At 47.6% G+C, this 19,321-nt stretch overlaps 1 protein-coding gene across 2 annotated transcripts in view; it reads left to right on the top strand.

Annotated features, from left to right (window-relative positions):
- LOC308077613 (partitioning defective 3 homolog) overlaps nt 1-19,321 on the top strand; it is a 669,238-nt gene that overhangs the window by 519,196 nt on the left and 130,721 nt on the right. For both annotated transcript variants that reach the window (XM_080418368.1, XM_080418367.1), the window contains exon 19: nt 2,213-2,420. In XM_080418368.1, the coding sequence (XP_080274494.1) occupies nt 2,213-2,420 (208 nt within the window). The remainder of the gene's footprint in view (nt 1-2,212; nt 2,421-19,321) is intronic.

Here is a 19,321-nt window from a genome sequence, read left to right as displayed (position 1 = left end):
TTAACACATTGACTGCCAATCGCGTAGATCTACGCGAACCTATTTAACCCATGTCATTTTTAGATTTGAGCTAAAAAGCATTATTTTACACTTTGGGCTATTCAAAAATAGCAGATCTACAAGCTCGTAGCGCGGCACTCGGTGCCGCGCTATGAGCTTGTAGATCTGCTATTTTATCTGCTATTTTATCTGCTATTTTATCTGCTATTATCTGCTATTTTATATATTTTTAAAGCGAACATTTTTAACTCAAATCTTTGCTTCTGGGGGGTCCCTGGAACAACATATTTTGATGGTGGTCCGCGGCCAAATACATATAATTGTGGGGGTCCTTGACATGAAAAAGATTGAGCACCACTGATATAGAAACATACGTTTTTCAGAATACTGTTGAGATTTAGGAGACATGTAGAATCGGCTTCAGGTCTCAATGGGTTAAAGCCGCCACGTGCCAATCGCGTAGACCTACGCGAAGTGGTGTTTTTTTTTTCCCAAATAAAATCACATTGCACTTTTTTTTTCACTTTCGATACGACACATTTCATTGTAGCACCACCGGAAACGGAATTATCCGGGATCCGGTTTTGCCGATCCCATCGGCCTCCATTCTAAAGCGGACACAAAAAACGTTTGTAGTTTTTCTCGTCGCTGATCGCTGTTTAACATAAACCGTTGTGACTACAAGATGGCGGCTGGGTTTTTGAAGGGGATTTCACTGGGTCGACGCAGTCGGATCGCCGCTGTGTTTACAAACAGTTTTATGCTAGATCTAAAGGGATTTAACGAGGTCTGTGGCGACGTGAATAAAACAAAAAAAACTACAATAAAACGCTGGCACTGGTGAGTACATTATGAGATTAAACTCTGGCGTGGAATGTGTTAAGGAATAGCAAAATTAGCACTATACTGTTAATCTCTCAGTAAGCGTAATAGCCAGATGTGGCTCACATCTGCGTTAATGCCGCCTTTGCACTTAAGTGGATGATAAGGCAGGCAACCTGAAAGCCTGATGAAACCGATCCCCATCCAAGACCTTATAGGATGGCGACTCACTCATTATTCCTGTCAAACCCAACGCTCTGCGGCGAGATTCCGCTTCAGTCATTTCCTCAGAGAGGGAGGCTGAAAGGGGAGATACTGTAGATAGATAGATAGATAACTCGACGGATTGTGAAAGAAAGCAAACCGACCGTCGGTCCTTGAAATGCGAATGCAGGCTCTTCTCAGTCACCCATCACACATGATGAAAATCCATCATGGCTGTTTTGTTTTTGTTTGTTTTCTTCTGATAAACACTTTTTTGTTTTTGTTTTTTTGGGGATACAATTCGGTGTACTATGTAGTATGGTCCTACTCCATGCTGCAGAATGAGAGAGTGAGCGCGCAGACAAGGGCGACGGTGATTGCAAACGCGTGGCACATTTGCAATTAAGTCTCCCACCACACCCCACCCCCCCATTTCCCCCCCGAGCCCTTTTTAGAAGATTATTTAAATGTATAATTAGTGACAGATTAATTACATTTCACACATCGGCCCTGATTAGATGCGATGGAAACTTTCGGTATAATCAACCCTGGCATCACCCAAGGAGTTTGGTTTTCAATTTGAGGCCTGGGTCGGCACGAGTTCAGACTCGATTTATGATCCTTGATTGATAGGAGCATCATCATTATAGGCAGCAATTTTTTTCTCGTGGTTGTTCTACGGAATTCGGTGGAAAAATAAGAAACCCATCCCACCGTGTTTTCCTTAATGACCTACCTGAAAAGCAAGCGTTTGAAACATATCGTCAGGGCTTGTGAACACACTGCATGTTCAAGAGAACGGTAACCTCAGAGTTCTCCAACTCTGAGACAAGCTTCAAAGTAAATATATTCAGCTTTAATGAAGCGCATGGATTCAGCGTGCTTGTGTTCAAAGACTCTGTGCCATGTGGGACACAGCTCTTCCATTGATAGCTTGTTTATTTTTTTACACTTCGAAGGCAGAACTGTTACTTAGGAACTCCGTAAAATAATCATGCGTGTGTGTGCTGCTTCCGACGGCGCTTCTCTCCCAGGGGAGACCGGTTGATGAAAGTTTGTTTGTTTTGCCTGCCTGCTTGTTCAGTTTTCCTATTAGTCACTGTTACGGCCTTGTTTATCTTATGTCTCTCTACGCTTTTGTCTGTGTATCTGTCCCGTCTGTCCGTTGATGAACGTTCCCCCGCAGTGGATGAGGACACGGAGGGAAGCACCCGCTCGGGCCGAGACTCCACGTCCACCAGCGCCGACCTCATCCTGCCCGACTCCTCCAGGGACGATACGAAGAAAGACCGGGACAAAAGCGGCAGGGAGAAGAAGAAACCGGAGAAGGACCGAGACAGGGACAAGAACAAATCCAAGAAGGGCGTGCTGAAGGGCCTCGGCGAGATGTTCAGGTGAGGACACATTGTTGAAGCTCCTGGGTGAGATGTTCAGGTTTGAGGACATTGCTGGCCTGCAGGCTCAGCTCAGAAATATCCTACTTTCCAAAAATGCTCCGTCCCCGTTCGATTCCAGTCGTCCCTTTGGACCACTGAGAACATTATGGAATATGAATGCGTTGGCGGGAGGATGTTGTCAGTGCTAATCGGGGGGGACCCCGCTGCTCGTTGAACCCTGTGAGGGGTTCGAGGAGGGGGGGGGGTTGTCGACCTTTGGGTTCCCCCAGGCATATTTGCGGCAGACAATGTCAGACGATGTTTTATTCATAGTCGTGCGTCGTGGCATTCTCCCCACACAAACACGTTCAGCATTTGTTAACCAGCGGACAATTTTCAACAGCCCCATATTTTGTGTACGAATGCGGGAACTGTTATTCAGATCATTTGCAGTGGATGAAAGGGACCGTTGAATATTGTGCAGAAAGCGTCGGGTTGGGAATTACGGTATTTCATATTGGGATTTGTATTATCTGCCATGGTGTCGAGTGGTTGAGAAAGCCAAGGTTTTTGCTGCATGTTTTTATTTATTTATTTTTGTCGAGCACACATATTTTTTGTGTAAACAGGCATGAGGGCACATGGGTCCCACTTGCTTTTATCTTGTGTAATACAAGGAATCAATCTCCTTGAAGATCAAAGTTTCAAGGAAAAAGTTAATTTCTGCAAACACTAGATGACCTCTGCATCGATAGATTTAGGATTCAGGAATCTGAAAACACATTTAACACGAATCCAATATGTAGTGGGGGTCCACTACATCACTCTCTCTCAGCTAAGGGGTCCCTGAAAAACGTTGAAGACCCCTGCCTTATGCAAGCTCAGATAGTTACAGTTACCACTACTGTAGCTTATGAGATTTTCTTTATTGATTTAACACTCACATTGCACCTATCCAAAGCGCGTACCTTATGCCCGAGAAGAACCCGGCAAGATGAAAATAAACAACCTGGGGGTTCAAATTAAGGGCTGACAAGGGAGCACATCCCTGAACCTGTTTGCCATTCTCGCCGGGGGGGAAATTAACGAGGGGAGCCACATTAATTACGTGGACTCTCTGCTCATTTTAATATGGCATATATTAAAGGTTTGGAGGCGGTGCGGCCGTTATCATCACCCCCGTAAGTTGTTTTCGCGCAAGATAAGCTTAATGGGATTAGCTCGCGTATCGCGGCACGCGCCTCAGTAATGAACAATAAAAGACAACAAGTTGTGTTGTGAGGGTCATGATTGAGGGGGAACTCAGAGAGCTCGCTTATCTGTCTCGCTGTTGGCGCTTTAGCTTTTTAGCTGATTGTAGTTGCGTCCCACGGCGCGAAAGAAACCCACAGTCACTAATTGCTCGCGTAGGGCTAACATAGACTGTCAAAAAGCACATAATTGGAGACGTAACATATAATGTATGCACCTGCACCCCCCCCCCCCCCCCACACACACACACACACACACACACATGCACATAACCACGTGTGCGCACACACACTCATACATGTGTTACTTAACATGAAGTGGACATGTTCATTAACCCATTAAGACCTGGAACGCATCTGTGTCATTTTTTGATTTCTTTAGGCTATTCAAAAATAGCAGATATACAAGCTCATAGCGCGGCACCGAGTGCCGCGCTACGAGCTTGTAGATCTGCTATTTTTGTAAAATCGTGAAAATGTGTGCAAATCATTGAAAATATATGTATTTTTCATCGGCCTCAGGTCTTAATGGGTTAACACATATGGAACTCCACACACACACACACACACACACACACACACACACACACACACACACACACACACACACACACACACACACACGAGTGTGCTTGATTAGTAAATGTAAGGTGTAAATTATAGCTGCGGGGTTGGCACCGGGGATGACATGCAATCAGCTCTATTGGCAGGGTGGCTGAGTGGTGGCGTGTCCTCCGTGGTCGAGGTGTCAGTGCTCGTCCTGCCTTCCTTGGCCTTCGCCGTGCCCTCCCTCCGCGGCCCCCATCATCGCTCTTCATTATCTCTGAGTGCCACCCGCACTTAAGAGTTGGCACACAGAGTATCCTCCTCCCTGACGCTCGCGCCCTCCCTCGCCCATTGCATTTAGCTCCAGGCCTGGGCCGCTTTCGTCGGGATGCAAAGAGACAGCCTCCCCAACCAACCAACCAACCAGCACACAGCTCAGTCTTTTCTCTCTCTCTCTCTCTCTCTCTCTCTCTCTCCCCCTGCTCCTCTCTCAGATGATATCTGGCACACTCTCTCCCCGTTACAATAAACGTATTCATCTCCTCAGATGGCCCATGGAGAGAGCTCTCACGTTTCATCACCAACAAATGCATGCTTCACAAATACTGTAGTTGTCCCCCTAAAGTATCTCTCTTTCTTTTTCTCCTCATCCTCTCTCTCTCTCTCCCTCTCTGTTTCTCTCTCTCTCCCTTCTGTCTTTCTCTGTGTCACCCTCATACTGTATTTTCTGCCCTCGGGCCTCACATGAGAGGTGATTCTGAACAAGTTTTGGAAAAGTTTCGAGATTGAAAAGGAAGTCAGGTGAGTCGAGTTGCCGCGCGAATGTGTCCCAATGGATATAAAGGCAAAACTTTTTTTCAGTCGAAAAAAGGCAAGAAAAATTGAGTAATACCCGAACGCCTAGGCATGCAGTGGAGAAAGAGACCCACTTGGAGAGGATTAGTCGGTTCACTCTTTATGTGTGCGTGACGGGCGGGGGAAGGAGATAATGGTGAGATACAGAGAGATGTCTCACTTTCAATGAATCTTTTCCCTTTTGACAGTAGTTTGACAGTAATTCAAAAATGGAGACTTTCTTGCAGAGAAGATTGTGCGTGTGCGGAGTGTGCAGGTGCAGGTGCGTGTGCGTGCGTGCGTGTGTGTGTGTGTGTGGAGGAGTGCTTGAGTGCGTGGGGGTGAGTGTGTGTCTAGGGGGAGGGTCTTTTAGGCTGTCAAGAGCTGGTGAAGCTCGTATACGAAGCGTGTACTTTGCATGAGTGAGTTTGTATGCACCAATGTATCGCAGTGCATCAAAAAGCCCCCCCCCCCCCCCCCTTCTCCCGATTAGCTTAACGCCTCGCATGCGCTCATCTCTCTCCGTGATCTCATTTGCATGAAGTGGACATTTCCACACGTGACAAGCGTTTCGGCACACACACACACACACACACACACACACACACACACACACACACACACACACACGCTCACACTCTTGTTTGATTTATCTTTGTTTTGTATGGCATGCCGCGCACCGAAAATACCCGATCTACAAGTTCACAACGCGAGTGCAGAGTGACGAGTTGGGAACTTGTATATCGGCACGTTTTCGGTTGCGTAACACCGCCACGCGACCACGCGTAAATCAGGCTTCTCTTTACTTTCCTTTTTTTTTTCCTTTTTACATTCCTCACATATTTTAATTTCTCACACGTCTATCCCTCTAAGGAGACTTGAAGGAGTTTGCAATCCGCTTGCAATTTGAGCTCATCTGCATGCGTGCATGAGTTTCGGACGGGCACTGATGTATGCGTATAGCGTTGCGTGCAAACACCTAATGGACAGCCTGATTGGGAGTGCATTAACATCGGAGCCAGGGGATAGACGAGTAAGATGGCGTGATGTAAGGGGTAGCGTGAAAGAGAGAGAGAGGGCGGGGGAGAGGGGGGGGTGGAGTAGAACGGAGGCATAGGACACAGAGATAAATAGACCAGGGGTCTTCAACAGGGGGTCTTCATCAGAGTTACTAAAGGAGGGGGGCCTCCAAATCTTTGTGTGAATGGAACCTTCTGTGCTTGTAGATCGACTATTTTCGGCAGAGAGATTTAGTGCGGCGGGACAAAAGAGCGGACCAAGTACAGAGTACTAAGTATTTACAAGTATTGAGGGTTTAAATGGTTAAATGTCTGAAAATACACATTAACATGAATCCAACATAAAAACAAACCAAAAAACATTAATTTAGACAACACTGATGACACACAGCGCTGTCAAACAAGTCTATGAAGCGATGACATCTATGAAAATGTTTAACCCATTAACACATCCACCGCCAAGGGCTAATCTCATAATGTACTCACCAGTGCCAAGGTTTTATTGTTGTTTTTAGTTTTTTTCAGGTCGCCATAGGCCCCGTTAAAATCCTTTAGATTGCCCGATCCAATGTTTGTAAACAACGGGCACATGTCCTGGTGTCTACTCGTCGAGACCGCGTGTCAAACGGAGCCGCCATGTTTGAGTTCTGATCGTTTAAGTTAACATGGGAAATGCGAGGATGAAAAACTACATGTCCTGTACAGCTTTTACAGGGGTTTATGTGTACGACTTAGAATGGAGACAGACGGGAAACAAAAAACGTGATCGCACTTCCGGTCCGATCGGGTGGTGTTACACTGAAAATGGTCCCCCTAGAAAATTAAAAAAAAAAATTTTTTCGAAAAAAAGGAAAAAGCACCACAGCCCGTAGGCTACGGGATTGGCGCTTAACCGTTGGATTTAACGGCCCGTAGAACTACGGGCCCGGCGGTAAATGTGTTAATACCTGGAACGCATCTGTGTCACTTTAGATTTCTTTGGCTATTCAAAAATAGCAGATATACAAGCTCATAGCGCGGCACCGAGTGCCGCGCTACGAGCTTGTAGATCTGCTATTTTTGAAAAATCTTGAAAAAGAATGTTTTCGTTTTTTTTCAAAAAACTGTTAGGATTTTGATTTTTTTTTTTTTATCGCCTCAGGTCTTAATGGGTTAATCTGCAACACAATTTTATACAATATGTAGTGGGGGGGGGGTCCTTGCTTCATCCCTCTCTCAGCTAAGGGCTCTGTGGTCCTGAAAAACGTTGAAGATCCCTGAAATAGACTGTGAGAGCAAGTGTGTGATGGTTCGAAGAGGGAGAAATGGAACACCCGCAGCCCGCACGCCCGCAGCGAAGACACTGTGCGTGACTGCCCTGTGACTGCCCCGTTCCCTGTATATGAGAAACGATATTGTACTGTCTACTCTATATAGCCTGGCAGGCTGCTCTTGGTCTATAGGTCAATAATACCATCATCCAGTAATGAATAGGCTGTTCTTATATGAATGAAAGGAGATGTGCATGCGTGCGTAACATTAGAAACCAGCCCGAGGCTGAGACGGCTAGAAGCTCCAGTGTTGTTTTTAGGACGTGTGTCTGTGTTTGTCTGCTTGTGTGTGTTGTGCGCGTGTGCGTGTGCGTGTGCGTGTGCGTGTGCGTGTGTGTGTGTGTGTGTGTGTGTGCGCGCGCACACACACGCGTGTGTGTGCTTGTCTATACATAAGCCAGTCTGGCAGTGGGGATCCATTATCCTCCCAGCCATTGTTGCGTGATCATTCATGTCCTTTCTAGTGGATAACATGTGATCATTAGTTTCCGATCCTATCGGTTGTCCTCGTATAGTAGCGGTTATGGAGCAGGCCTCGCCCAGGGCCCTGTTAGCATGCCAGTAGACAGTGATGTCTCGGAATGCACGACCGAGCCCCCCCCCCCCCCCCCCCCCTCAAACACATACACACACACACACACACACACACACACACACACACACACACACACACACGACATGCCTAATGAGCTGTTGTTTATCCTCTTTGTCTATATGACCTCCTCCATCTCCATCTCTTGGTGTGTGTGTGTGTGTGTGTGTGTGTGTGTGTGTGCGTGCGTGTGCGTGTGCGCGTGCGCGTACGTACGCGTGTGTGTGTCAGTGGTGTAAAGAAACTAAGTACATTTACTCAAGTACTATACTTAAGTACAATTTTGAGATATTTTTTACTTCACTGGAGTATTTCCAATGTGCAGTACTTTTACTTCTACTCCATATTACATCTCAGAGGCTAATATTGTACTTTTACTACACTAAAATTATTTGAACACTTTAGTTACTAGTTACTTTGTAGATATGAATTATTATTTTATAAAACATACATTTATGACTTCAGCCCTATTTTACACACATCTATTTGAAAATAGCAGATCTACAAGCTCACAACGCGTCGCATCGCAACACGTTGTGAGCTTGTAGATCTGCTATTTTCATACATTTTAGTACTTTTACATTTGGTACTTTAAGTACATTTTGATGCCAAAACCTTTGTACTTTTACTTAAGTAACATTTTGAACACAGGCCTTTTACTTGTAACAGAGTATTTTTATATTGTGGTATTGCTACTTTTACTTTAAGTAAAATATCGGAGTACTTTTTCCACCACTGACAGTATATACTGTATATGAGCTCCCAGTCAGTCTGCTCCCTTGGTTTGGACGAGCAGGAGCAGTGCATCATGGTCCGTAGGAACAGGAGGAGGCAGACACACAGATGGGTGGTGGCTGCCAGAGAGAGAGAGAGAGAGAGAGAGAGAGTGGAAGAAGGGGGGGGGGGGGGGGGGGGGGGGGGCAAGGAGGTGGTGCGTCGTGTGCACTGGAGTGAACTAGGGCACTGTAGGGAGAGGGGGGGGGGGGGGGGAGAGGCAGCCGAAAGAGGGATGGAGATCTTCACAGGAGCAGTCACGGCACCGCGGTTGTGTGCGCGTGTGTGTGTGCGTGTGCGTGTGTGTGTGTGTGTGTGTGTGCGCACGTGTGCGTGTGGATGAAAGGCCTGTGTTAATGGGATTTGACACTGCCCCCCCCCCACCCACCATCTCTTCTCCCCCCCTCCTCATCCTCCTCTACCTCAATGCGCTCCCTGGGGCTCGCCCACACCCCGCCCCGCCCCCACACCCTGCACCCCGCCCCGTCAATCTGATAAGTGGCATTGCCTCTCGCCGACCCGTCAGCCTGCACCGGAGCTCGCCGCCATGACAGCCCGAACCCCCCCCCCCCCCCCCAAAAAAAAACTCCTCCTCGGGGACCTCCCCTTGCCTAACTCTAGCCCCACAGATGCAGCCCCACTCTGGGCCACGGGGAGACGCAGTGGAGAGGAGAGGAGGGGAGGAGAGGAGATAGAAGGAGAGGGATGCTTTCCATCCTTCAATCTGTATTATTCTTGGCCTGTATGGATGCACACAGGGAGCACTGGAGTGTGCTTGTCATCGCATGAGGAGGCAGGGGGTGGATATAGGGGTTGCTGTTGTGTGTGTGTATCTGTGTGTGTGTGTGTGTGCGCCATGGAAGGCACAACAGCGCTGCCTTATCTGTAGCAGGAGAGCGGGCTAGTTAGCGCGATGCGGTGCAGATACCGCGCGCCGCTCCGTCGAACGTGCCCCCATACGACGCCTTCTGTTCATGTGGGTGTGAACAGCTGATGGCGGGGTTAGCCAGTTTTGAGTGTTAGCGCTCGAACGCGACACATACATTAGACCCAGCTTTGTGTGTGTGTGTGTGAGCGAAACACACAGACGCGAGCGTGCCTAATGTGAACAATCCGAACATGCCCGCACATACTCGCACACGTGCATAGTTAGTACCGTGTATCAGCGCGATGATTCCACTGTTGATTGGGAAAACAGCAATTAGCTGCCTCGGTACGCGAGAGCCGACAGCTGTTCGGTGTAATCTGAGAGCCGATTATGATTGTTCTCCCCTCGCTCCTGCCCCGCTTATCATCATAGTAAGCCCGATTAAAAACAAAGCAGTGGACGTGTGATGGAGCTGGTGTCCATATGGGTGGAAACAACCTGCAGGAAAAAAAGGAAACCGAAAGCCTTGTAACAAATTTCAAACCGGTGTCCCTATTTTGTAGCCTGGTATTGGCCAGTATAACATGGATCCACTCTCACGTTCCTCCCTGGTATCAGTCTGGACTTCGGCCCATAGGGAGCGAGTATGAGATAATCTGAAAATGATCGGGCCAATCAGTGACTGCTTTTCAACTGCTGTCCGTACAACAGTGAAAAGTAAAAGTCAAAATAATTTTCTGATTTCTCATACTCGCTCCCCTATAAGTCCATACTGATACCGGGGAGGAACGTGAGAGTGAATCCACGTTATCAGTCTGGCCAATGTCAGGCTACCTATTTTGGTCATGTCATTATATAAGGCAGACGTTTTCTAAAAGTTCCCCCCAAAAATGTCAACACTTTTTTCATGCGGTTGAACACAGGAGGAAACATTTGGAAATGTGACCAAGATAAGTGCATGGGTGAACAGATGGGTGTGGTGAAAAAAGATTCACCTCCAAACAACGGCCTGGAAAGAAATGCCACGCCACCGGGGGCGCGGTGGGGCTGCACTTTTACAACCCGGTGGAAAACATCTTTTCAGACCTATTCATCTCCTCGCCGTGTCTGATCCGTGAACCTTTAAAAAGAGGGTCATTTTGGAAGGGTAAGCTCCCTGGGCGTGACAGACCATTACTGTCCTGCCAGTCATGTACCACAGAGGCATGCCGAGTGGGGGGCAAAGCAATCAACAGCAAATTGTCTGACAGAGAAAATTATCGCCGCTGGTACGGACAAAGGAGGATGACCACAGAAAAACAACACGTTATAGCGTGTGTGTGTGTGTGTCGGGGGGGGTGTGTGTGTGGAGAGAGAGAGGGAGAGGTTTTGCCTAAGTGCATCTTTGTGTCACACAAATGTGTGTGTGTGTGTGTGTGTGTGTGTGTGTGTGTGTGTGTGTGTGTGTGTGTGTGTGTGTGTGTGTGTGTGTGTGTGTGTGTGTGTGTGTGTGTGTGTGTGTGTGTGTGTGTGTGTGTGTGTGTGTGTGTGTGTGTGTGTGTGTGTGTGTGGTTACGCCTAAGTGCATCTTTGTGTCACACAAAGATGTGATGTGTGTGTGTGTCGCGTGAGGAAAGAAACTAAATGGGTTGTCACTGTCAGTACCTGGAGGAGGATGCTTTTAGAGATGGAGAGAGGCTGAGATGGGGATTCAGGTGGGCGGGGGGGACAGGGGACGGGGGACGGGGGACGGGACGGGGTCGACACGGGGCAGACTGAGTGAGTCAGGCTCTCCAGAGTTGGAAAGCGTCTGTTGCCGAAAATCTGCTGTTGAATTGGCGGTGGGTTACACTGTGGCGTCGTTGTAGGGAAGCGTCGAATAGCAGCCGGCTTGTTGTTGAAAAAGACATCAAGCCAGGGACACCAGGTTTTAACACCATAGTCGCCGTCTGTCGGTGTCGGCTCTCAGGTGCATTCAGCCATTTTTTTTTCACACCTTCCAACCGACTGATTCTCCCGATTTCATTCGACCGCCAGTCTGTAGTAATCTGCAGTAGCCTGTTGGGTGGAGAGCTACCTTAACACTGTAAAATGCAGATTTGAACTCTGAGAGCGTAAAAATGTACCCGTCATTGCCACTCGATGCCACAATGTTACTGTGTAGCCACATTGTAAAAGGAACAGAGCTGTCAACCGGGGTTTGAGGAAGGGGGGGAGGGGCGGGGCTGGCTGTCCAGTTCCACTTCCTTCTCTCTCCGTTTGGCCACTCGATGCAAATGCGATCGGACACTGCTGGACCTCTATCAGGCAGCCTCAGAGTAATTAGGTTTAGAATGACCACGCAAGGGCCCCCCCGATACGCCTTGAGGCCTACATCAGTGTGTGTGTGTGTGTGTGTGTGTATGTGTGTGTGTGTGTGGAGATGAGGGGGGGGGTCGCACTGTGTGCTTAATTGAATCTGAAATCTTGTAGGCCTGAAATGAGATCCACCGGTGTCTGTGACGCCGGGTCTGCGAGACAGGGCTGCAAACATGACTGAATTCATAAAGTGTGTTATTAAGGAGCTCAAATAAATTAAGTGCAGCAGCATAGCCAACCCTACTCTACCAGGACTAGTACTACTAATGATCTAACCACACACACGCACTCCCGCACGCACGCATGCCACACACACACACACACACACACACACACACACACACACACACACACACACACACACACACACACACACACACACACTCACACACTCACCCCAAGAAATACAGCATCCCCTCTCCTCTCCTCTCCTCTCCTCTCCTCTCCTCTCCTCTCCTCTCCTCTCCTCTCCTCTCCTCTCCTCTCCTCTCCTCTCCTCTCCTCTTCTCTTCTCTTCTCTCCTCTCCTCTTCTCTTCTCTTCTCTCCTCTCCTCTCCTCATATTTTGGTTAGTACATGTTTTCCCCTTGCTCTGAGAATCCACTTTGAAGTAATGTGTGTCTCGGCCCTCGGATTGCTTTGATCAATCAGAGGAGAGGCTAAGTTGATGTGCCGTCATCTCTCCGGAGGATGAGCTAAGTCTGGAAAAACAAGGAGAAAAACACAAAGAATGGACCCTGGACGAGAACAACACGACCCCAATCTGAGTTTTTCTTCTTTTTTTTTTTTACAAAACGGCACAAATAAACACTGCTATAGTGCGCCCATCCCCCCCTCACCCCCCCGTTACGAGCCAGCTTTGCCCCTGTGGCTTAACCCATTAAGACCTGAAGCCGATTCTACAAAATGTCTTCTAAATCCTAACAGTTTTCTGAAAAACTATTGTTTCTATATCAGTGGTTCTCAAACTTTTTCATGTCAAGGACCCCCAAGATGATATGTATTTGGCCGCGGACCCCCATCTCAAAATACTTTGTTCCAAGGACCCCCCAGAAGCAAAGATTTGAGTTAAAAATGTTCGCTTTAAAATAATAAATATTCAAAGATTTGCACTCATGTTCACGATTTTTCATAAATAGCAGATCTACAAGCTCGTAGCGCGGCACCGAGAGCTTGTATATCTGCTATTTTTGAATAGCCAAAGTGTAAAATAATGCTTTTTTAGCTCAAATCTAAAAAGTGACAGATGCGTTCCAGGTCTTAATGGCTTAAAAAAACCATCTGTGAAGACGCCGCAAAAGTAAAAGAAAAAAAAGAAAAGAAAAGAGAACTGAAATAAACAGAACGTACGAGAGTGTGAAATGAGTTGAATTAGAAATGCAAAGCGTGTTTGATACAGAAGAAGAAACAGAGGTGAGAAACGCATGTGGGAGAGAACCCATTTACGCCCCCCCCAACCCCCCCCCCCCCCCTCTCTCGTTCTGTTCGCTACATGCAAATGAATCTGCAACCACGCTACAGTTGAGACTCATTGCTAGTCCACTCGCCTTTCACTGGGCTTAGCGTGTAATGAAAGTGGGGGTTGGAGGGGGCGTTTTGCCGAATGACCTTTCCCATCCGACCGGCCTGTGTGTGATGCGCAAAAGCGCACACGCTATCTTCACACGTCTTATAACATCTGAGCGAGGGCGGGGGGGACGGGGGACAATCACAAATTGTCTGCTGGAAAGGAAAAAAAAAAGGCTTTTGAATTACAAAAGGTATCAATCGATGACAGATAGCGCTTTTGATTTTTACCCGTCAAAGACCACCAATTAAAGTGCGCCACTCTGTTCTGTCAGCGCCGAGACATGTGCTGGGTTTGTGAGGTGAAATCGTCTAGTCTTTTTTATTTTTCCCCTCTCTCTCTCTCTCTCTCCCTCCCTCCCTCCAATTTGTTTTTCTCCGTTTGGCGAAGGTGTCAGCGAAATGGAGACTCTTTTCATGGCTAGAATGCTCTCCCTGTTTGTCATGAAGGAAGCTTAATTGGGCTCTCACTGGCATATGAGAGAGAGAGAGGGAAAGAGAGAGGAGAGACCATAGGAGGGGAAGAAGATGTGTGTTGTTGTCCCCCTCGCCCCCCCCCCCCCTCCCCCGTTCTGCCAGTGGAGAGAGAGAGAGAGAGAGATACCAGACAGTAGGGAGAGATATATAGAGGAAAAACAACAAGCCGGGCTGATGTTTTGGACAGTAAACAATAGCATATCAAAGGGGCGTCTGATTCTCCCCCAAAGCCCTTGAACCCCCTCTGGTGCGAGTTATCCAGAGATGTTGACACATCGCTGATCCCAGCAGAATGCCTCTAGTGCCCTGTCAGCAGGGCAGGTGGTGGTGGGTGCTGGTGCCAACCCACCCATCCCCCCCTACAGCCTCCCGACACCCAGGGGATTCGCCACAGACAAGGCCACTGGAAAAGCAGCTGACTCTATCGAGTGGCAACCCGCTGCTAACCAGGACCCCCGCCACCGTCCATTGCACCTTTCTCGCTTTTCATATAGTTTTCAAATGTGTCTTCTTCAGTGCATGTCAGGGTCTTGAGAAATCCACTCGAAATGCTGCCGTAAGTTTCCTTTTTTGGTGTGGGCATTAACAGGTAACCGGAACCCCAAAACACACTCAGCCCCATTTCTTTCCCGGAACGCTCACCCCCCCAGCGGTTCTTGTCTTCGTTTTACTGAGGTTATGATTAAGAATACGTTTAGGGTTAGGCATAGTTTTACTGAGGCTAGGTTTAGGAATAAGGTTAGGTTTAGGTATACTTTAACTGAGGTTACGTTTAGGAATAAGGTTAGGTTTAGACATAGTTTTACTGAGGTTACGTTTAGGAAAAAGGTTAGCTTTAGGTATACTTTAACTGAGGTTACGTTTAGGAATAAGGTTAGGTTTAGACATAGTTTTACTGAGGTTACGTTTAGGAAAAAGGTTAGGTTTAGATATAGTTTTACTGAGGTAAAGTTTAGGAATAACGTTAAGGTTATGCATAGTTCTACTGAGGTTACATTAAGGAATACAAACAACGCTCTCCCCGAAACACGCTCGCCGGATTTGACCCGGGGCGAGTGTGTTTTGGGCAGAGCGTTCTTTGCATTCCAATTAACATTCTCTGAAAATAGCAGATCCACAAGCTCACAACAATGCGGCGCAACGTGCCGTGTTGTGACCTTGTTAGATCTGCTATTTCTGCCAAAGATATTTTAGTGTAGAACAAAAAACAGGAGGGGGGCGTAGTACAGACCCTTGGGGGAATTTCGGTCAACTAAGTGTGGTTAAAAATTTTACGGCCAGTAGAGGACTAAAGGACATCCAACGGTGGTCAGTTAGCGGAGCTACACTTTTAATGTCTAGTGTATTTTTTGTGTCTGTTTTCCATCTGTTGGTTTTGCTATACTTTCTCTAGCCATCCCCCCCTTTTTATTCAGGATTGGCGTTCAATGCTGTTGCCTCCCTCCCTCCCTCCCATCATCTCCCATGCGTCCCACCATCCCGTCTCTCACCCTCTTGCCCTCGAGACTCATCGTGGCATTGACAGAAAGACCTCTCCCCGTCTCCATCGGAATGCGGGGAGGATGTATGTCACGGATCAATGGTTTCGCTGGCGTATCCCCCGACGCCTCAAAATACAATGCCCGGGCTTGTGTGTGCGTGCGTGTGTGTGTGTCAGTGCATGTATTTCAGTCTCTTGTTTTAAGAGCTAGAAAACCTGCTTGACTCTCCTTCACCTCTCCTTTAAAGCTGGGCAACTTCTAGACGAAGCGAGCCTTCACATCAGCTACAGAAATAGTACTTTTGTGACGTTGGTGTCCATGACTCATCAGCAGGCAGCTTAGGAAACAAAGGTGAGCGAGGAGCGCGGCCCTTAACAACGGAAAAACGATTATATGCGCTGCCGCAGACGTCAAGGTTGCTCACAATCTATTCAAATGATGAAGTTTGAGCTTTTCTTGAGTGAACAAACGATAATGATAATTTCATACAAATCGTCGCCACCGTCGCGGAGCTATTCCAGTATTCAGGCCTGAGTTAGCATAGCGTATAGCAGTGGTATAGCAGTGCTTCTCAACCTTTTCAGGCCGTAAAACCCTCAAACCGGGGACCACCCACTCTAACAAGCACTTGGAATTGTAGGAGTCATTACATTTAGTTTGACTCTGTTTCTGAGGCATTGTGAGCTTGTAGATCTGCTATTTTCACAATTTCTGTCTCTTTCGTATATTATTTGACAATTTGGCCAATGTTTGACCAGTTTTTCTCGAATAGTTTGTTAATTACTTTTGATGCAGTAATGGTCTTTTTTTCTTTTCTTTCTTTCCCTTTTTTGTTTTTGAGGTATTAAAAAGGTCTTAAACGGCTATTTTCAGCTAAATCTTTCCCCACAATAACAGAAAACAGAAAAGACACTTGAGCACTGAGGGACTTAAGTGGTTAAATTGACACTGCACTGTCCTCACCCCCCCCCCCCCCCCCATTTAAAAAAATTATAATAATATGGGGACCCCCCAGGTTGTGCCGACCCTCAGTTTGAGAACCCACTGCTTTATAGCAATAGCTCCCACACTTCCACACTGTGACAGGAGCCGTGGGTTTGCCATCATTAAAAAACAACCCCAGCGCAAGGCTTTGGCTAAATCTGAGGCTTGTGTGTGTGTGTGCAAGGCAGAGCAGCGGCAGGCAGGCTGGCAGAACCCTGGCTGAGGAGGAGGATGCGGAGTTTGTCAGCCGCTCGCCGTGATCAAAACGACCCATTAGGGATGCAGCACGCCATGCGGTATCTAGGTCACAGCACCACCAGCCACCTAACTGCTCCAGAGAGAGAGAGAGAGTAGTAGTAGTGCAGTGGGTTGCTCCCATGTCTCCGAAAATGCCGCCGCCTGTCTGGGAGGATGGCTCCCATCGTGGCAACTTCGTGTGTAATATTTTTTCTCCGCGTGCCACCGGTGTGCGCGCACGCAGGTGTGCTTTCAAGGGCCAGCCTGTATACACAGATAGGTATACGTTGAATAGTGTTCAATTAACTGTGTAAATGGACCCTCAAGGGTAAATTAACACCCTGTATTTTTCAGTGCATAACGCTGCATTGGCACAATACCAATCACACCTCCCTATCAAAACGAGACACTGACTCCCTTTGACTCCCGTATAGGCCCAGTGGATGTGGCCATTACTGTTCGAGCGTCAGGTAAATTGTCCTTGGGAGACCACCTAATTTCCTCACGGACCACCCCTCTCTCTCTCAGCGCTAACAAATGGACGCCCGAATGCCTTTCGACTGTTTATTTGTTGTTGTAATGAGAAGCTTTAATCAGAAGTGTCAGCGAAGGCCGATTTGAGACGTTCCCTCCGAGCGGTGTACACAAACCCTCCACAGACAAACCCCCCCCCCCCCACCCTCCCTTCTCATTTGATTTATGTGAAACATTAAAGGCAATCATGTCGGAGGCCCGGGCCTCGTCCTTTACTTCACCCACCGCCGTGTGAAATATGAAAGAGCCTTTGCTGTCCCTTCAAAGCCTTACACAGGCATGCACGCACATTCACACAAAACGCACGTGTGCGCGCACACAAACATTCATACGGTATAATGGGAGAATCCGTTAGCAAGGTAATAAAGAACGAAGGCAGAGGCCGTATACATTCCAGAAACACAGAATCAAAAGAAACAAGAATCGTTGAGGCCCCTCCTGTCTGCCCATTCTCCTTCATGTATAACCAGCACTTGAGTCAACAACAAACATTTATTTATTCTAAGCTCTCAACACTTTCCAACGTATACTCTTTGGTGTGTGTGTGTGTGTGTGTGTGTGTGTGTGTGTGTCTGTGTGTGTGTCTGTGTGTGTGTCTGTGTGTGTGTGTGTGTGTGTGTGTGTGTGTGTGTGTGTGCGCGCGCATGTGTGTGTGTGTGCGCGCATGTGTGTGCGCGCGCGCGCATGTGTGTACTGTGTATTATTGGATTGCATCATATGTGTTCATACTGTGTCTTGCTGGATTCATTCTGCTTGTTCGTTTCTCTCTCTCCATCTAACTCTCTCTCTCTCTCTCTATCCCCCCACCAGTTCTTCTTTTCCTCACTCGGTTGTACCTGCTGTTATCGATGTTCTAAAACCGATAAAGAGGGTAGGGGAGCATATAGAGAACGGGAAAGAGCGATGAAGGATTTAGGAAGAACCACATTGTTGAAGACAGATCGCAGGAAGTAAACTGGCTGTAACCAGCCAGACAGACAGACAAACAGAGAGACAGAGAGACAGAGAGGCGGTGGTGGGGTCGTAGGCAGGTGGGCATACTGTCCAGTGTTGCCATGTCGGCTTATTTTAATCAATTTTGTGTTTGTTTTTCTGTCAAGTTTGGTAGTTGCGTATTTTTTTGGCTTGTTTCTAAGTGTAGTTGCTTATTCAAAAAGATGCAGAAATTACCTTTTTTCTTTTTACTATTTTCTTCAACGTGACGCGTTGTAGCTTGTAAGCTTGTAGATCGGTTATTTTCTTTATCGGTTGTTTAGCCTAGTCGCTTCTTTCGGGCTTATTTTAACAAGCCTGGTTGCTTATTTCCTTCGCAAAATCTGGCAACACTGATACTGTCACACTGGCAGGAAATATTTGAATAATTATTATGAGAGAACTAGAAAAGATGCCTCTATCTTTTAGCTGGAGTAATAATTTCCACACAATAGCCCGGCTATGATAAAGAGGTGGGAGAGTGATGACGTCTGTGGGGAAATGGCACACATTTGAACATAATACGGTCTGAAATGGCATGCAATTCTCAGACCGTGAATGTTTTTTTTTTTTTCCTATTTCAGTTATTTTCTCATTCCTCATTTTTTTTGCCACGACGACAAAGCACAGCATCGGGCGTGCAGACCTCATGCGGTGGTTGAGCGCCCGGTGAAATCGAACATTCTTACACCGTGCCGTGTCGGGCCCGCGTTCTCCGCTCAGCTGTTGGAGCTATAAGAGGCGTGGAGGCGAGAAGCCATTTTTTTACACCCCTCCTGTCCTCACCCACAGCGATTTATTCCCCCTGCAGGGTCTCTCTCGGCCTGATGTCATGAATAAATGCATGTCATGCCTCTCTCCACAGTCGCGGGACGCGCCGCTGCTTACCAGCCCTGCGTGAACCCCTTCCAACTTCCACTTCCACCGTCATCTCCCCCCCTGCCCTCCGTCTGCCCCCCCCCCCCTACACCCAGGTGTCTTTCACACCATTACCGACTGAGCCCCCTCTGTATCCGTTCTGCGCTGCGTCCTCCAATCGGCACCGACGAGGCCGTCGATTGGCTTACAGCGAGCAAAGCCCTCTTCCAATGACACGAGGGCAGAGACGGTATCATATTCGTCTTAAAGGAGTAGTTCAC

The sequence above is a fragment of the Gymnoscopelus braueri genome (assembly GCF_963280865.1).
Source record: "Gymnoscopelus braueri genome assembly, chromosome: 21".
NCBI lineage: Eukaryota > Metazoa > Chordata > Actinopteri > Myctophiformes > Myctophidae > Gymnoscopelus > Gymnoscopelus braueri.
This window is presented reverse-complemented; position numbering and strand designations above follow the sequence as displayed.